Source organism: Mytilus galloprovincialis, chromosome 3, assembly GCF_965363235.1.
Source record: "Mytilus galloprovincialis chromosome 3, xbMytGall1.hap1.1, whole genome shotgun sequence".
Lineage (NCBI taxonomy): Eukaryota > Metazoa > Mollusca > Bivalvia > Mytilida > Mytilidae > Mytilus > Mytilus galloprovincialis.
In genome coordinates this window covers 27,139,256-27,156,733 of record NC_134840.1, presented here as the reverse complement: position 1 = coordinate 27,156,733, position 17,478 = coordinate 27,139,256, and the positions used below count along the sequence as shown (strand labels likewise).

At 35.2% G+C, this 17,478-nt stretch overlaps 1 protein-coding gene across 1 annotated transcript in view; it reads left to right on the top strand.

The window, feature by feature from the left end:
• LOC143067585 (leukotriene-B4 omega-hydroxylase 3-like) overlaps positions 1-17,478 on the top strand; it is a 40,048-nt gene that overhangs the window by 13,203 nt on the left and 9,367 nt on the right. The window contains exons 2-4 of the mRNA XM_076240933.1: positions 3,896-4,043; positions 5,208-5,389; positions 14,461-14,585. Of these exons, the coding sequence (XP_076097048.1) occupies positions 3,896-4,043; positions 5,208-5,389; positions 14,461-14,585 (455 nt within the window). The remainder of the gene's footprint in view (positions 1-3,895; positions 4,044-5,207; positions 5,390-14,460; positions 14,586-17,478) is intronic.

Here is a 17,478-nt window from a genome sequence, read left to right as displayed (position 1 = left end):
AAACCAAGAAATATGAGAGATAGTGATGCTAACATTACTTACTTACTTAGTCCTTGTTATGCCTTTTGGCACATAGGGCAAGGACAAGTTGCCGCCACTCCTCTCTGTTTTCTGCTTTTTTCTCAATAGTTCCCCAGGTGTAACCTCTCTCTTTCATCTCTGTTTCTATTGTTCTACGCCATGTTGTTTTTGGTCGTCCTCTTTTCCTTTTTCCCTCTGGTGTCCATCTTAATGCAACTTTGGTCATGTCTCCTTGTGGTTTTCTTAGGACATGACCAAGCCATCTCCATCTTTTCTGTAGCAGAGTGGTTTCAATATCTTGGCTTTTTGTTTTCTTATGAAGATCTTCATTTGTTATTTTGTTTGGCCAGTATATCTTCATGATTCTACGTAGGCAGGTGTTATGAAAGCTGGATAACCTGTTAATGTCTTTTTCGGTCATTCTCCAGCATTCAGCTCCGTAAAGTAAAACTGATGTTACACAGCTGTTATAGATTTTCAGTTTGGTCTTTTTTCTGATTGATGGTGTTTTCCAGATGTTTCTTAGTCTGTGAAAGGCTGATCTTGCCTTGCCAATTCTAGTTTTGATGTCCTGTTCAGCTCCACCTTCTGATGTTACAACACTACCTAGGTAAGTGAAGGACTGTACCAATTCCAGTTGTTCTCCATTTACTTTGATGTCTGGTGTATTAAGCATGTTTACTGTCATTATTTGTGTTTTCTTAGAGTTGATTTTCAGACCAATCATTCTGGCATTCTGTTCTAATCTCTCCGTTTTTTCTTTCATTTGATTTTCAGTATGGGATACTAATGCTAGATCATCTGCATAGTCTATATCCTCTAGGTTTGAAGTGAGTGTCCACCTTATTCCGTTGTTGGTATTTGCATTGACATTGTTGATTTCATCACCCAGTCGACTGCAATGATAAACAAGAGAGATGACATCACACATCCTTGTCTCACTCCAGATTTTACCAAAAAACTAGTGTCTTGGTCAGAGTCTACAGTGCATTTAAAGTTGTCGTAGAAGGCTTTGATGAGTTGTATTATTTTTTCAGGAATTCCATAGCTTTTTAAGATGGTCCATAATCCCTGTCTGTGTAAGCTGTCAAAAGCCTTTTCAAAATCTACAAAGTTGATGATTATTTTTCTTTGCCATTCTGTACATTGTTCCAGGATGTTTCTGAGGACAAATATGTGGTCTATACAGCTTCGTCCTTGTCTAAAACCTGCCTGTTCCTGTCGCAGTGTTCTGTCTATAGCTGTTTTAATTCGTGAAATTAGGATTTTGCAAAATACTTTGCTAGGAATAGAGAGAAGAGTGATACCTCTCCAGTTATTGCAATTGGTAAGATCACCTTTCTTTGGTATCCTTATGATGTCACCTTCGGACCAGTTGTCTGGTATGATGTTGCTCTCCCAAATTTCTTTAAAAACTGGGTAAAGGATATCTGATGTTTGCTTAACATCAGCTTTAAAGAGTTCAGCATTTAATTGGTCAATGCCTGGTGCCTTTCTATTCCTTAAACTTTTTAGTGCTCTCTGGATTTCTAGTTTGGTTGGCGCATAAAGATCTATATCTAATTCTAATGGTGTTTCTGTGATATCGATGCTAACTGTATTTTCTGGTTCTTTTCTATTGAGAACTTCTTGAAAATGTTCTTTCCATCTTTCCTTTTGTTCTTTTTCGGATGATAATGTGTTGTTTTGTTTGTCTTTAATTGGCATGCTCTTATTAGTTTTCTTGTTGCATAGCTGTTTTACAACTTGGTAAACCTGTCCCATTCTCTGGTTGGATGCAGCATCTTCTGCTTCTTTTGCAAGGTCTTCTGTATACTTTCTTTTGTCACTTCGTGTTGCTTTCTTCACTTTCTTATTGCATTCTGAGTATTCCTTCCTCAGCTTATCTTTTATTCTTTCTGAATAAGTCTGACAGAGTTTGTTGTTTATTTCTTTTCTTTCATCAATCAATTTCCATGTTCCTTGTGTAATCCATTCTTTATGTATTTGTCTTTTATAGCCAAGAACTTTTTCACTGGTTTCTTTGTATATTTCTTCTACTTTTAGCCATTTGTTGTTTATCGATGCTGGTTCTGATGTTTCTTCTATTGTGTCTTCTAGGACCTGAAATCTGTTCTTTATCTGCAGGTTAAATTCTTGTTTTACTTTGGTGTCTTGCAATTTATTTATATCAAATTTTCTTTTAATGGTTGTTGGTGAAGACATCTTTTTAAGTTTCAACTTTATGTTGGCTGTTATTAGAAAGCGATCACTTGCAATGTCAGCTCCTCTCTTTACTCTGACATCTTGTAAGGATCTTTTCCATTTTCCATTGATCATAATGTGTTCTATTTGATTTTTGTCTCTTCCATTTGGTGAGTTCCAAGTTAGCTTGTGAATGTCTTTGTGTGGGAAGATGGTTCCACCAATTACTAAGTTGTTAATTCCACAAAAGTCAACCAGAAGTTCTCCATTTTCATTCATTTGCCCACATCCATATTTACCCATTACTCTTTCATTTCCTGTATTATCGTTGCCAACCTTTGCATTTAAATCGCCCATTACAATTGTCAAATCATGTGTTGGTACTTTTCTGATCTCAGCTTGCAAGGTGTTATAGAATTCAGTTTTTACTTCCTCTTCCGCTTCATTTGTTGGTGCATAGCACTGAATAAAAGTTACTTTGCCTTTCTTTGCATGGAAACGGGCTCTTATAATTCTTTCATTTACAGGATTGTACTCAATAAGTGATTTTGTTGTTTGTTTGTTCATAATTATAGCAACACCTTGTTGATGCTTGTTGTCTGTCCTTCCAGAATGTATGATTGTTTCTCCTGATCTTGCTATAGACTTTCCACAACCTGTCTATCTACATTCACTAATGCCTAGTAAGTGGAGCTTATAATTTTTCATTTCATTTAAAATTTGTGCTTGTTTTCCTGTTTCATACATTGTACGAACATTCCAACATCCTACCTTCAGTTTTGTTCTCGTGTTCAGAATACCATTCCTGCTGCTAGCTTCCTCTTGGCTTTCACTGGCACCATTCATACTTGCATGTGATTGCTGGTATTCCGAGTGTCCGAGACGAGTTAAGTTTCTTGTCCTTGTTTCCGTAACTGTTTGTTTTTTTGCGAGACGAGATAGTTGGTCTTGTGCTCAACCCCCAACCTGGAGGACCAGGAGATTTTCTTTCCAGGTTCTCTTCCTTTAGATCAGTTGTCGTCCCCGACTATGAGTCATGATCTACCCATGTTTCAATTCAGAGTTGTCTCTCCTAGATAGATAGTCATCCCTGACTACGACCTCTATCTGACCGTTTACTTTCCCATAACTGGGGCAAGGTTGATGAGTGCTAGGGCGTATCCACACACCGATGGGCCTACACACTGCATCTCTAGGGTCCTTGCTACTCCGAGATCTCCAACAGATTAGCCTGACTAACTAAGTAATCAGTATCCATGTGTTACCGCGAGGAGGATTCTGCTGGAGTCTTGATAATACAGAGGCTATGTACTGGCAGGAAAGGCTTACACACTCGGCTTTCTTTTCACAATAAATTGCTAGCCAGCGGCATAAGACATCCATAAGGGACAGTCCCATACACTAGACGCATGATATTACCCTGTGGTATACACCACCAACACACTGATGCTAACATTACATCTGTTTAAAGTATATACCCGTTGATGGATAAAACCCCTTCCGTTTGATAAGATTATACGAAAAGGTAGAGGTATACTGAGCAACAGCTCTCATATTCGCTTTAGGAGATACTAACTCACTTCACTTTATATAAAATTAATATGCCATAATGATCATATATAATATACTGATGATATTTAATAATTTATTTCTGTCAAAAGGTAATATGTTTTTCTTTTCTTTATAACAGTATGTCAAAAATGATAGCGTAGACGTTAATCAGATAAATACTCTGACACGAAGATTTCCGAAGTTCTACCGTGTGTGGTTTGGACCATTTACACCAGTTGTATCATTGGTACATCCAGATTCGGTAAAGGTATTGCTTAAGACCGCAGGTATGTATGATTCTTTGTACTTTTATCTGCTTTTTTTTATTATATTCTCGTATTCCTAATATATGTATTCTAATTTTGTTATGCCTGAGAAAACAATTGCACGGGCAAGATAAATCGAGCCTACATTCCATGAGCGTCGTAAATATTTACGATTGTCACAGTGGTTTAAGGTTTTCCAGTTACCATTCGCTTTCTTAAACTCTATGGAAATTTTCAAAATAAGGGAAGCTTTTTACGGATAAAGACACAGCATCCATAGCAGAACACCAATTAAAATTAAGAATGGACACGGGGAATGTGTCAAAAGGACAACAACCCGACCATAGAGCAGTTAAACAGCCGGATTTTCGAACTGAAAGATTGCAATATCTCCATTCTTTTCTTGAAAATCATATTTCATCATTGGTTTTCTTTTTTGGGGGATAGTGCTATTTTATTCCGTTGTACGATATGTTGTATTCCTATTATTTTTGTATTTATTTCTTTCAGCAACGGTCTGGTCTTTTCGGAGAAAATTGTTTTTATTTAAAATTTTCTAATTATAAATTGCATATCTTAATTAATCGCATGGAGAGAAAAAAAAATGATAAATAAGAAAAGAGCACAACTTTTTAGAGCAAAATGAATGAGTTGAAACACATGAATAAAAAAATATGTGAGATATATGTCACAAGTTCATATAGATAATACAGTATAACACAGTAGATTTGGATATATTTTGGACTATTGTTCTTCTAAAAGGAAGATACATTTCAATGACAGCTTATACCTTTAATTGTGCATGAGTCTTGTATCTTTTACTAAAAATATCAAATAACAAGGAGAAAAGTTACCTACAGGAGCATTCAAAAACCATAAGATTAGAGCAGACAACACCAAGACTATAGTAACAAAACGAACAGACAAACTTCAGTTAACTATACACTACACAGACAAACTCAAGATTGAACAACACGAACCTTGCCAACAACAAAAAACCAGAAATAAACTATGGAAATTTCAAACTTTATTAATCAAATAAAAACAAAAAATCATGCATATTTTCATTGTTATAGCATTATTTTGTCGATAAAAAATTTTCACAGTTGATTACTCTGGACGAGACATTTTTAGGAATGCATGTTCTGTTTTGTATACCAGTTAAACTGTTTTAATATTATTAAGAACCAAAACCTGTTGGTCACGGACCAACATACAGAACTCTGATTCCATGGCTTGGTGAAGGCTTGCTAATAGCAGGAGGGTCCAAATGGGCAAGATCACGTCGACTTCTTACACCGGCTTTCCATTTCGAAATTTTGAAAGGATACCAGACAATCAACAATCAGTGCGTAGACATACTAATAGTAAGTCTTTATTTACTAAAAGTATAAAACAAAAATGTATGTCTGTGTACTAAATAACTTCTAAGTGTAAGATCTCGTGTTTTACTTGTGTATACATAACATGTTTAAAAGGGATTCTTTCAAATAGTCGAGCATATCTAAACGTAAAAGTCAAATGTTTACGAATAAAATGTCGATATTGATTACCGATAATCAGGTTTTGCACAAGGACGTAGATCTACGTTTTTTCTGATCGTTATGATGTCTTGACGCTAAGTCCGTTGAATGTACTGCTTGATACTTTAGTCTTGGGAGAAAAGGTTTTTTTTATTAGTTATAATTTGCTTTGATCTTTACTTCAGTAAAAAGTAGTAAAATAACAAAAATACGGAACTTCAAGGAAAATGCAAAACGGAGAATCCCTTAAAACCCAGTCCCACTAGACCACGTCGGATCACACCACGCTCACCGCGATATAAAATAAATTCAGATCGTGGTGAGGTCGCGGTATGAGCGGCATGAACATTTAAATTTTCCTTGCTTTCACGATGCTACTACGTCCTCATTACGCTACTACAACAATCCCGTTAGGATTATATCACGTTCTCACCACGCTTTTTCTACGATTATCATGATCTTACTACGCTCAGTACGTTCTCACTATGACCATAACACGAGTTATCCGATCTTACCACACTTCTCCTGCGCTTATAGCGCTTATAGCACGTTCTTACCACGATTATACTACGTTCATACCGCGATCTTACTACGTTCTCAGAAATAACATCAACATCGCATTCCATATAAATACTGTCCCATTCCTTATATTTCTGATTAATACGTAGATTTATCGGAAACAGCAGTCATGCCACCAAAATCTACCAGAACACGTGGGCGTGGTGGTAGGAGTAGACGTTGAGGCAAAGGGAGCTCTGATAGTAACAAATCCTGATCTAGCAGAGATGTCGGACCGACCAATGCAACCTGAATCACAACCTATTGGTGGTCCATCAAGCTCAAATGACGATGTTTTAGTGAACGATAGCAGGGATGACACAGATGTTTCCAGCATGATTATGATTGAGCCGTTGGATAAAATGACAAGAGGTTCAAAATTCGTACAAACAAAATCTGTAGAGCTTTTATATATTTCATGTGAAAATGACAATGAGCATGATGGTCGTATAGTATGAACGTAGTAAATTATAAAAGCTCCCAAGGTTTAGTTTGTTTGTTTCTAATTTGGACTTCTTCCCTTCCGGAACACCTGAGTTCATCCCAGGTTTTTGTTGGGTTATGTGTTGCTAAGTTTTTAGTTTTCTATGTTATGTAAACCGCTGTTTGTCTTCTCGTCGGTTTTCGTTTTTTGCTATGGCTTGTTCCTTTGGTGTCTTTTGACTCTCTTTTAAAAAGTTACATCTCCTTGCAAAAGTAAAGACACGTACCGTACATAGAGGCCGAATTTTTGAACAGTTAAATATGATGTTGCGAATATATTTTTGCGGAGGCAGAGATAAGAGAGTTAATCAGATCTGCACACAATTTTAGAGAATCGTGTAGCAGTCATGTGTTCTCGTGTATGGGCGAGTAGAGATAAAAGAGTGGTCGAATGTGGTCGCGAAGGGATCGGGTATTGATCGAGTTGGTCTGGGATAAAATAAATATAGAAGTCGCAGTGATCTTGAAGCGATCGGACATTGGTCGAGTTAATCTAGAAATGATCGGACATTAGTCGAGCAAAGGTCGAAATGATCGAGTACTGATCGGTAAAATTAATGTATTCCGACCAGACTCGATCTCTACACGATCCTTTCCCGATTAATTCAACTGCTACTCGACGAATTCTCGATCTCTTCTCGAGTGACTTTTTTCTCGGTTCTAACTCGATTGTTTTTGACATGTCAAAAACTCTCGGGTAGAAAGTCAGATCGATGACGAGTAGGGTAGACTATCCCGAACATCCTTGTCGATTGAGTCCGACCAGTATCTCGATCACGTAATTTGTCTTGATCGGGCTTGATTGAGTTGATCTGATCGGCAGTGTGAACCTAGCTGTATGCAACAAGGTTTTTATATCGTATTAAAAAGTATAGCTGGTTTGTCCCAACGTTCGCAAAACGTAATTGATTTTTTTTTTATTTTATAAAGTAATTATTTGTTTCCAGTTTAATTCGAACTTAAGGAACATTGTCTCGCTGCAAGTTTTAAATCGTCAAAAGAAACATGTATATTTGTTTGTTTGTTTATAAAATAAAATAGAGAACACCCATTGCTGGCAATTATAACAAATATAAATCCCGAATTGTTAACTTCCTAAATATTTTGCTACAAAGAAAGCAATGGGAAATGATAAAATATAGAAAGGAAACGGAAGCGGGAAGAAATGCAACAACATGAGTATGTACAAATGTATATTTAATATGCCAACAATTGGAGAATATTAATTCAAAATCTAATTTATATTAAAAATAAATCTGTGTAAATTTGGAAACAATGTATCGGATTCATTTAAGCGAAGTGCTGCCGAAAGGAAAATAATCAAATGACTGATGAATATTAATTAAAAAAATATCTATACGACCACTTTGAGTTTTATTTAAAAAACTATGCATTTTTTCAGACAAACCGAAATCGGTTACCAAATTCACAATAGTGAATTGACCTCATCAGTTATAATATGCTTGAACGCCTGACACTTTATTTGAAATCGTCGAAATCGACTTATTTTAATCGTCGTTTACCAACATCGTGCGCAACGTCATTATAATCGGGGTAAGAACGTGCTATAATCGCAGTAGAAGCGTGGTAAGATCGAGTTGCAATAGGATAACTCGTGGTATGGTCGTAGTAAGAACGTGATGAGCGTAGTAGGAACATGGTAATCGTAGAAAGAGCGTTTTGAGAACGTGGTTTAATCGTAGCGGGATCGTTGTAGAAGCGTTATGAGGACGTAGTATCATCGTGAAAACAACAAAAATTAACATTTTCATGCCGCTCATACCGCGACCTCACCACGATCTGAATAAATTTAAGAACGCGGTGATCATGGTGCGATCGTGGTCTAGTGGGACTTAGGCTCAAATAGCAAAATTAAAAGCTCAAACACATTACACGAATTGAAAACAACTGCCACTTTCCTGAATTGATACAGGCATTTCCTTATGTAAAAATGGTAAACTGCGAGAACTCTTTTTTTGTACTTTGTGTCTTTTGTTCTTATGTTCTTAGTTTTTGTGCCTAGTAGTTATACATTCCGATACCCAAATTGCATCTTTTGTTACAGTTTGTTCTTATATTGTGCTTTTACATCTCTATCCCAAGGTAAGGGGAGGGTTGAGCGCATATAAGCATGTTTAACCCCTCCATATTTCATGTGTGCCAGTCACAAGTTAGAAGCCTGTAATTCAGTGGTTGTTATTATTTCATGTCTGTTATATTTGTTTTTCGTAGATTGCTTTGTTATAAATCAAAACGTTAGTTTGTCATCGTTTGAATTGATTCGCTTTATCATGTCTGGGCCTTTGTAGCCGACTATATGGTATGGGTTTTCCTCATTGTTATTTATATGCATGGGACTCGGAAGTTAAAAATAATAATTATTGTTAAGGCAAAGGATGGTGAAACAAGTTTTCAGTGCTTCTTTTTGGAGTATATTCAAAATGACAATTTGGCCATAATGTTTTGATAACGGTAGTAAAGGAACGAATTCTATTCATACTTTAGTATGTGTATACATTTACTAAGTTAATAAGATCTGGGGCCGTGTCAATGTCAACGAAGCTGTTCTAGGACTAAGACATGTCTTAGGATGGTCTTAGGACACGTCTTAGTCCTAAGTCGGGTTAACGAAAGTCTCCTTAAATAAGATATGTCCTAAATTTGGTCCTAAAGTTAGGATATACAATTAGGTGTCTTAGGATAGTCCTAAAGGTTACATCGTCCTAAAACGTAATATAAACAACAAATATGGCATAAACTCAATACTAACAAGAAGTAATTGTAACAGGATGCTGTTACGAAGTCTCCCAAACAAAGCTCTCATAACTCGCCATTCATATGGTCCCATATTCATTTGATTTGATTTTTTGTCCCATACAAGAATATATATGGCTTAGGGGTGGGGATCTCCACCATTTACAAGTATTTAAACAGGAAGGGGTGGTGGTGACTCCCAGGTACTTTACGTACATTTCATTTGATTTGTTTTATTGTCCCATACAAGAATATATATGGTTTAGGGTTGATGATGTTAACCGTTTACAAGTTTTCAAACAAAAAGGGGTGGGGTGACCCCCTCAGGACTTCCCTTTTATTTCATTTCATTTGTTTTATTGTCCCCTACAAACAAATATATGGTTTAGGGATGGGGATGTTGACCGTTTACAAGTTTTCAAACAAGAGGGGGTGGGGTGACCCCCTCGGGACTTCCCTTTTATTTTATTTGTTTTATTGTCCCCTACAAGAATATATATGGTTTAGGGGTGGGGATCTGGACTGTTTACAAGATAATAGCACATTCTCAAATTGAACGGGGTAAGGGTGACCCCCAGGAACTCCCTTTTAATTTCATTTGATTAGTTTTATTGTTCTATACAAGAATATATATGGTTTAGGGGTGGGGATGTTGACCGTTTACAAGTTTTCAAACAAGAGGGGATGGGCTGACCACCTAGGAACTTTCCTTTTATATCATTTCATTTGTTTTTTTTTGTCCCCTACAAGAATATATATGGTTTAGGGGTGGGGATCTGGACCGTTTACAAGATAATAGCACATTCTCAAATTGAACGGGGTGGGAATGACCCCCGGGGACTTCCCTTTAATTTCATTTGATTTGTTTTATCGTTCCATTCAAGAATATATATGGTTAAGGGGTGGGGATGTTGACCGTTTACAAGTTTTCAAACAAGAGGGGGTGGGGTGACCCCCCTAGGAATTTCCCTTTTATATAATTTCATTTGTTTTATTGTCCCCTACAAAAATATATATTGTTTAGGGGTGGGGATCTGGACCGTTTACAAGATAATAGCACATTCTCAAATTGAACGGGGTGGGGATGACCCCCGGGGACTTTCCTTTAATTTCATTTGATTTGTTTTATCGTCCCATTCAAGAATATATATGATTTAGGGGTGGGGATCTGTACCGTTTACAAGATAATAGCACATTCTCAAATTGAACGGGGTGGTGATGACCCCCGGGGACTTTCCTTTAATTTCATTTGATTTGTTTTATCGTCCCATTCAAGAATATATATGGTTTAGGGGTGGGGATCTGTACCGTTTACAAGATAATAGCACATTCTCAAATTGAACGGGGTGGGGATGACCCCCGGGGACTTTCCTTTAATTTCATTTGATTTGTTTTATCGTCCCATTCAAGCAAGAATATATATGGTTTAGGGGTGGGGATCTGGACCGTTTACAAGATAAAAGCATATTCTCAAATTGAAGGGGGTGGGGATGACCCCCTAGGGACTACCCCTATATTTCATGTGATTTGTTTTATTGTCCTATAATCATTTCTGAAGACTGCATGTGTCTATCACTTACAGTTTTCAAGTTATATTCATTTGAAAATTTTAGAAAATAAAATCCCATAGAGTTCTATAGTAAACCCCTCCTTCCTTTCTACCTCCCAAAATACCCCTTAATAGACCCCAATGCACAAACGAAAGATTGATGGCTCACCTAGACATATAAGTCTACCATTCTATGAAACCCTAAGTAAATCTGACAAGCGGTTTTAGAGAAACGCTGCGGACAAGTTCATTTTTAAAAGTGGCGGAAGAAAAAGAAGAAAAAGAAGAAGAAGAAGAAGAATAATAAAAATAATAAGAACTGAGCAAAAGCAATAAGTCTCCAAACTTTGTTTGGGAGACTTAAAAATACTAATATTAAACTATCATTAGATAAAATTAATAAAAACAAATATTGTTTAATGTTTGTTAAAGATTTAATTGTATTATATTAAATTATTTCGTGCTGCCGTTTTTGAAGCCTAAACAATACTATCATCACAAGCAACATATTTTAAATAATTCAAATATGGGAAAAAGTTTACTTCTTTTTTTTACCTAATCCTGATTCGATACATGTAATGAAATCGAGTGGACCTAAGGACAAAACTAGTTTATGTACTAAAATTGCAGCACGAATATCACAAAGTTTTGTTACCATTTACTTTTGTTTTCGTATTAAATTCATTTATATCTTTTATCATATTTAATAACGTATTTATTAGTATTCCGTAAAAACTTTTACTTTTATTTTGCGTTAATTGTTTTCTATGTAAGAGTCATCCTCCCTCTCTTTACATATAGGTTTTAAAATACAATTCAATCTATGTCATAGAAGTCTCTACATATCTTTTCAATTAAATAAATGTGTTAGGATGGTCTTAGGACCATCGTAGTTAGGACTGTCCTAAGAAAGCTTTGTTTTACATCCTAAGACAGGTCTCAGACACGTCCTAAGACCGTCCTAAATAATGTCCTAAGACCTATCTTAGGACATGTCCTAGGATACTTTCATTGACACGGCTGCAGATATATACAAATACCGAATAATAATAATCGTGGTCTTTGAGAAAATTCAGTTATTTATAAGAATGAATTTAAAAACACTCATGCATATGTAATAAGGATTCTGCCTGATTAATGTCTAAAGTTAGCCAATTTTAAAGGCATGTCATCAACGAAGTAGGGCTAATTCTACAAGAATGTATGTATACCAATATAAAAAAAGAAGCTGTGGTATGATTGCTAATGAGACAACTCTTCAAAAAGAGACCAAATGACACAGAAATTAACAGCTATTATATTTCACCATACGGCCTTCAACACTGAGCAGCGCCCATACCGCATATTGAGCTATTAAAGACCCCTTAATCAATCATTTTAACAATTCAAACGAGAAAATTTACGGCCTAATTTAAGAACAAAAAATTCACGAAAAACAAAGATGTAACACAACAACAAACGAAAACCACTGAATTACAGGCTCTTTACTTGGGACAATCAAATATATACAGAATGTTGCGGGGTTAAACATGTTAGCGAGATCCCAACCCTCCCCTAACATGGGACAGTGGTGTAACAGTACAACATATAATAAAGAACTATAAATATCAAAAAGGCTTAACTCATCAGATGGATACAAATAAAAATACATCTAACAAAACACATAGACACTAAGTACTGATCTGAAAGTATTTGCAGTCACCGACAGCTAGTTCAAAGACAATAACAACTAATAAAACAAAATCCAGGGGCCGGTTTCACGAAGCTATCCTAAGACATGTCATAAGACATATATTAGGACATGTCTTATGATCCTCTTATGACTATCCTAGGACATATCTCAGACCTCGTCTCGAAGCTGTCTTAGGATCATCTTAGCTAAGACAACCTAAACCTGTCGCAAGTTCTTTAAATTTTCAAATATAAATATGATCTACGGAAAAAAATCATGTAAATGTAGTATGTCTTACCATAAATTATTCTAAACGTATTGATTAATATAATGACATAATTTGCAAAATGAATATAAAAAAATAAAAGTAATTTATATATAAATTATCTTTAAACAATACATCAATATAAATATGAAATTTTCAATGCAAAATTAAGAAAAAAGAATATAAAATTATGACATTGTTTTGGTACAAGTGAGTTGAATTCAATTTCGACTTTATTGGTTATAAAAGGTTGAGATAAAATCGTGCAATTTTTATATCAATACATCGAATTTTCATTGTTGACAAATCCTGATAATCCGTCAATGTATTATATATGTTTTAAGCAGGAACAGGAGAATAGATTATTAGATAATAATAAGATATTTTTTTTTCAAAATTAATGTAAAAAATGAGTGTAATTTATATAAATAAACGTATAACTATCCTAAGACCATCATAAGACACCTCTCGCGTTGTCCTAACTTTATGACCAACTTTAAGAGATGTCCTAATTTAGGACCGCTTTGTGAAACCCACTTAGGACTAAGATATGTCGTAAGACCATCCTAAGACATGTCTTAGTCCTAAGACAGCTTCGTGAAACTGGGCCCTGTATCTTAAAATAAATCCAGTTTGGGCAAATGAAGTTTCCAATTAAAAGATGAATTTATCAAATTATGTTGTTTTAAAATTGAGACTGAAAATAGGATGAATTATACTGCAGTTTCAAATTTCACTTTTGCAGTGGTTATTTGATTTTATCCTGCAATTGGGTGTTCTACTATACAGATACAGCCCTACAGATATCGCTATGCTGTATCTGTATACTATACAGATATCGCTTTAAAGCGCCGCCCACTGCCGGACTGAGTATTGTTTGAACCTACGTGACCTCAGAATGTGTATTCCAGTTGCATTCCAATGACGATGACAATTGTCGATTTCAAAACTTGAATGTGTATGATTGTGTTACAAAATCAACCATGTCAATTTCAGCATGCAAGTTTAGTGAATGTCAAGTCTGAAGCGTAGGACAACTCGTACACTTCTGTTTCAAATTTGACAATGTTTTGTTATTTGTTTTTACTGTTGAAATTATTTTTTATGTTAAAATAGACAATTATTCCCCCTTAGCGATGTATTATTGTTGACCATTCGAGATTCTTTTTTTGCGAACCCGTCTCCAGCGTGATAAGTGATTTTGATATTACTACGCGGGCCTCAAGGGATTACAAATCGAAAATAAATGCTAAATATGTTAGTTTTTGTGTCTTTCAAAACACAAACAATATACATAATTAATTGCAGGATAAAAACAATAACTGTTTAGTGTCTTTAAATATCAGCTGTATTTGTACTCGGCTCGAAACAGGTGTAGTAGCTCGCTAAAAGCTCGCATACACCTTGTTTCCTAGCCTCGTACAAATACAGCTGATATTTAAAGACACTGAACAGTTATTGTCTATAACATTTTTTCACTTTACTGTTTGTAGTAAAAAAAGAATATGAACCGTACACATATATCGATAAAGAGAACAATGTTCTTTTGGGGAAAAAAGGGGGTGGCGTGCGAGTGATTTTGTATCATGCATGGTTAGTATAAATACGTAATTTATCTTCTACCTCTCTTACAGAATATACTGGAGAAGTATGCAGATACAGGAGAAAGTTTTGATTTGTTTCAACTCATTAGTAACTGTACCCTAGATATTATTCTACAGTCAGCATTTTCATATAAAACAAATTGCCAGCACGATAGGTAACATAATTTTACTGATTTTGTGTTTCAGAGCTTGAAGGTCCACTCTATCTGGAATTTACTATAACTTCAAATTATTTATTTTCCTGACTAATTCGATATTCCAGGTCTTGGTCCTGTCTTTTTTATTTCCTTGATTGAAGGCTTGTCACTGACAATGAAGTGTTTAAACCAACTGAAGGTTCTTTAAAGTATACTCTCTTGTGCAAACAGTTGTTAAACATTCACCTTCAGTTTACTAGTGTTTGTGTCAACGAGGATAAAATCGATAAACCCTTTCAATCAGTCAAACAACAAATATCTATAATACTAAAATAACGAGGTTCAATTTGTCAGCCGTCATGGGGTAAAAACGATAAATCAAAGAATTCAACTTTATATATAGCTAATATAGGACAATGGTGTAGATTAAAAATTACACCACTCCAGACCCTTTTGTTTTTCACATAATTAATATTGCCAATAATTAACAAGTTCCGGGTCAAATCCGATACCGATACCAAAAGTATATCCACCTGTTACCTATTACCTTATCTGTACGTTCCGCATCTGACAGGCGCACCACCGAACGGTGTATTTAGGATTTTGCTTTATACACGGGTCATAATCACAGGGTTGACACTTTTAAATTCAATAATTGTCAAATTGTTCCCTATTGCAGTATTTTAATCAGTAAGACTTTCTAAGATACAATACGAATACAAAAAATCAAATCAGGGGCCGTGTCAATGAAAGTATCCTAGGACATGTCCTAAGATAGGTCTTAGGACATTATTTAGGATGGTCTTAGGACGTGTCTGAGACATGTCTTAGGATGTAAAACAAAGCTGTCTTAGGACAGTCCTAACTACGATGGTCCTAGGACCATCCTAACACATTTATTTAATTGAAAATATATGTAGAGATTTGTACAACATAGATTGAATTGTATTTTAAAACCTATATGTAAAGAGAGGGAGGATGACTCTTATATAGAAAACAATTAACTCAAAATAAAAGTTAAAGTTTTTACGGAATACTAATGAATACGTTATTAAATATGATAAAAGATATAAATGAATTTAATACGAAAAAAAAAGTTAATGGTCACAAAACTTTGTGATATTCGTGCGGCTGCAATTTTAGTACATAAACTAGTTTTGTCCTTAGGTCCACTCGATTTCATTACATGTATCGAATCAGGATTAGGTAAAAAAGAAGTAAACTTTTCCCCATATTTGAAAATATGTTGCTTATGATGATAGTATTGTTTAGGCTTCAAAAAAGGCATCACGAAATAATTTAATATAATACAATTAAATCTTAAACAAACATTAAACAATAATTTTTTTTATTAATTTTATCTTATGATAGATTAATATTGTATTAGGCAGCAACCATTTGATTTTCTGGGGGGGGGGGGGGGGGCTATGGTTTTTTTTGGAAAAAAAAGTTTGTTTCCAGTTTTTGGAGAAAAAAATAATTTGTTTTTGATTCTGAGAAAAAAAAATTGTTTGTTTCACCCTCAGCTGCCACTATATGTAATGCTAAAATTGAAAGAAAAAAATTGTTTTCGACTTGTCGCGAAAAAAATAGATTGTTTTTCGCCACAGGCGAAAAAAAAAGTTTGCACAGAAAAAAAAACCATAGCCCCCCCCCAGAAAATCAAATGGTTGCTGCCTTAGTATTTTTTGTATTGAGTTTATGCCATATTTGTTGTTTTTATTACGTTTTAGGACGATGTAACCTTTAGGACTATCCTAAGACACCTAATTGTATATCCTAACTTTAGGACCAAATTTAGGACATATCTTACTTTAGGAGACTTTCGTTAACCCGACTTAGGACTAAGACGTGTCCTAAGACCATCCTAAGACATGTCTTAGTCCTAGGACAGCTTCGTTGACACGGCCCCAGGCGTTTAGGTACAGTTTTCAATTTGTTAGCGTGCATGACGTAAAACAGCGAATCAAAGAATTCAACTTTATTTATAACTAATATAGGACAATGCTGTTGATTAAAAAATACTCCATTCTAGGACCTTTTGTTTTCCAAATATTACCAATAATTGATAAGTTCCAGGTCGACGGGTTCAAACAGAAAGATTTGAAGGCATAGAAAACTATCTTATAATCGGCATTTGAGTCATGACAATACCAATACTAAAATGAGGCTTATGCATAGTTATATACTTTAATTTAGTCGCGGACTCGCGATATCACGGATGTGTTCTGCTTGTATGAATAAAAAAAATATAGATTAATTATTTACGCTCAAATTTTTCAGTTAAACTTATACTTCTAGGTCGTAAATCTAAATTGTTTTGCATCCCTATTTTTATACGACCGCAAAAATTGAAATTTTTTTGGTCATACATTGGTATCACGTTGGCGGCGTCGTCGTCGGCGGCGGCGTCGGCGTCCGAAGACTTTTGGTTTTCGCACTATAACTTTAGTATAAGTGAATAGAAATCTATGAAATTTAAACACAAGGTTTATGACCATAAAAGGAAGGTTGGGATTGATTTTGGAAGTTTTGGTCCCAACAGTTTGGGAATTAGGGGCCAAAAAAGGGCCCAAATAAGCATTATTCTTGATTTTCGCACAATAACTTTAGTATAAGTAAATAAAAATCAATAAAATTTAAACACAAGGTTTATGAACACAAAAGGAAGGTTTGGCTTGATTTTTGGAGTTGAGGTCCCAACAGAATTAGGGGCCAAAAAGGGCTCCGAATAAGCATTTTGCTTGGTTTTCGAACCATAACTTAAGTATAAGTAAATAGAAATCTTTGAAATTTAAACACAAGGTTTTTTACCATAAAAGGAAGGTTGGGATTGATTTTGGGAGTTTTGTCCCAACAGTTTAGGAATAAGGGGCCCAAAGGGTCCAAAATTAAACTTTGTTTGAATTCA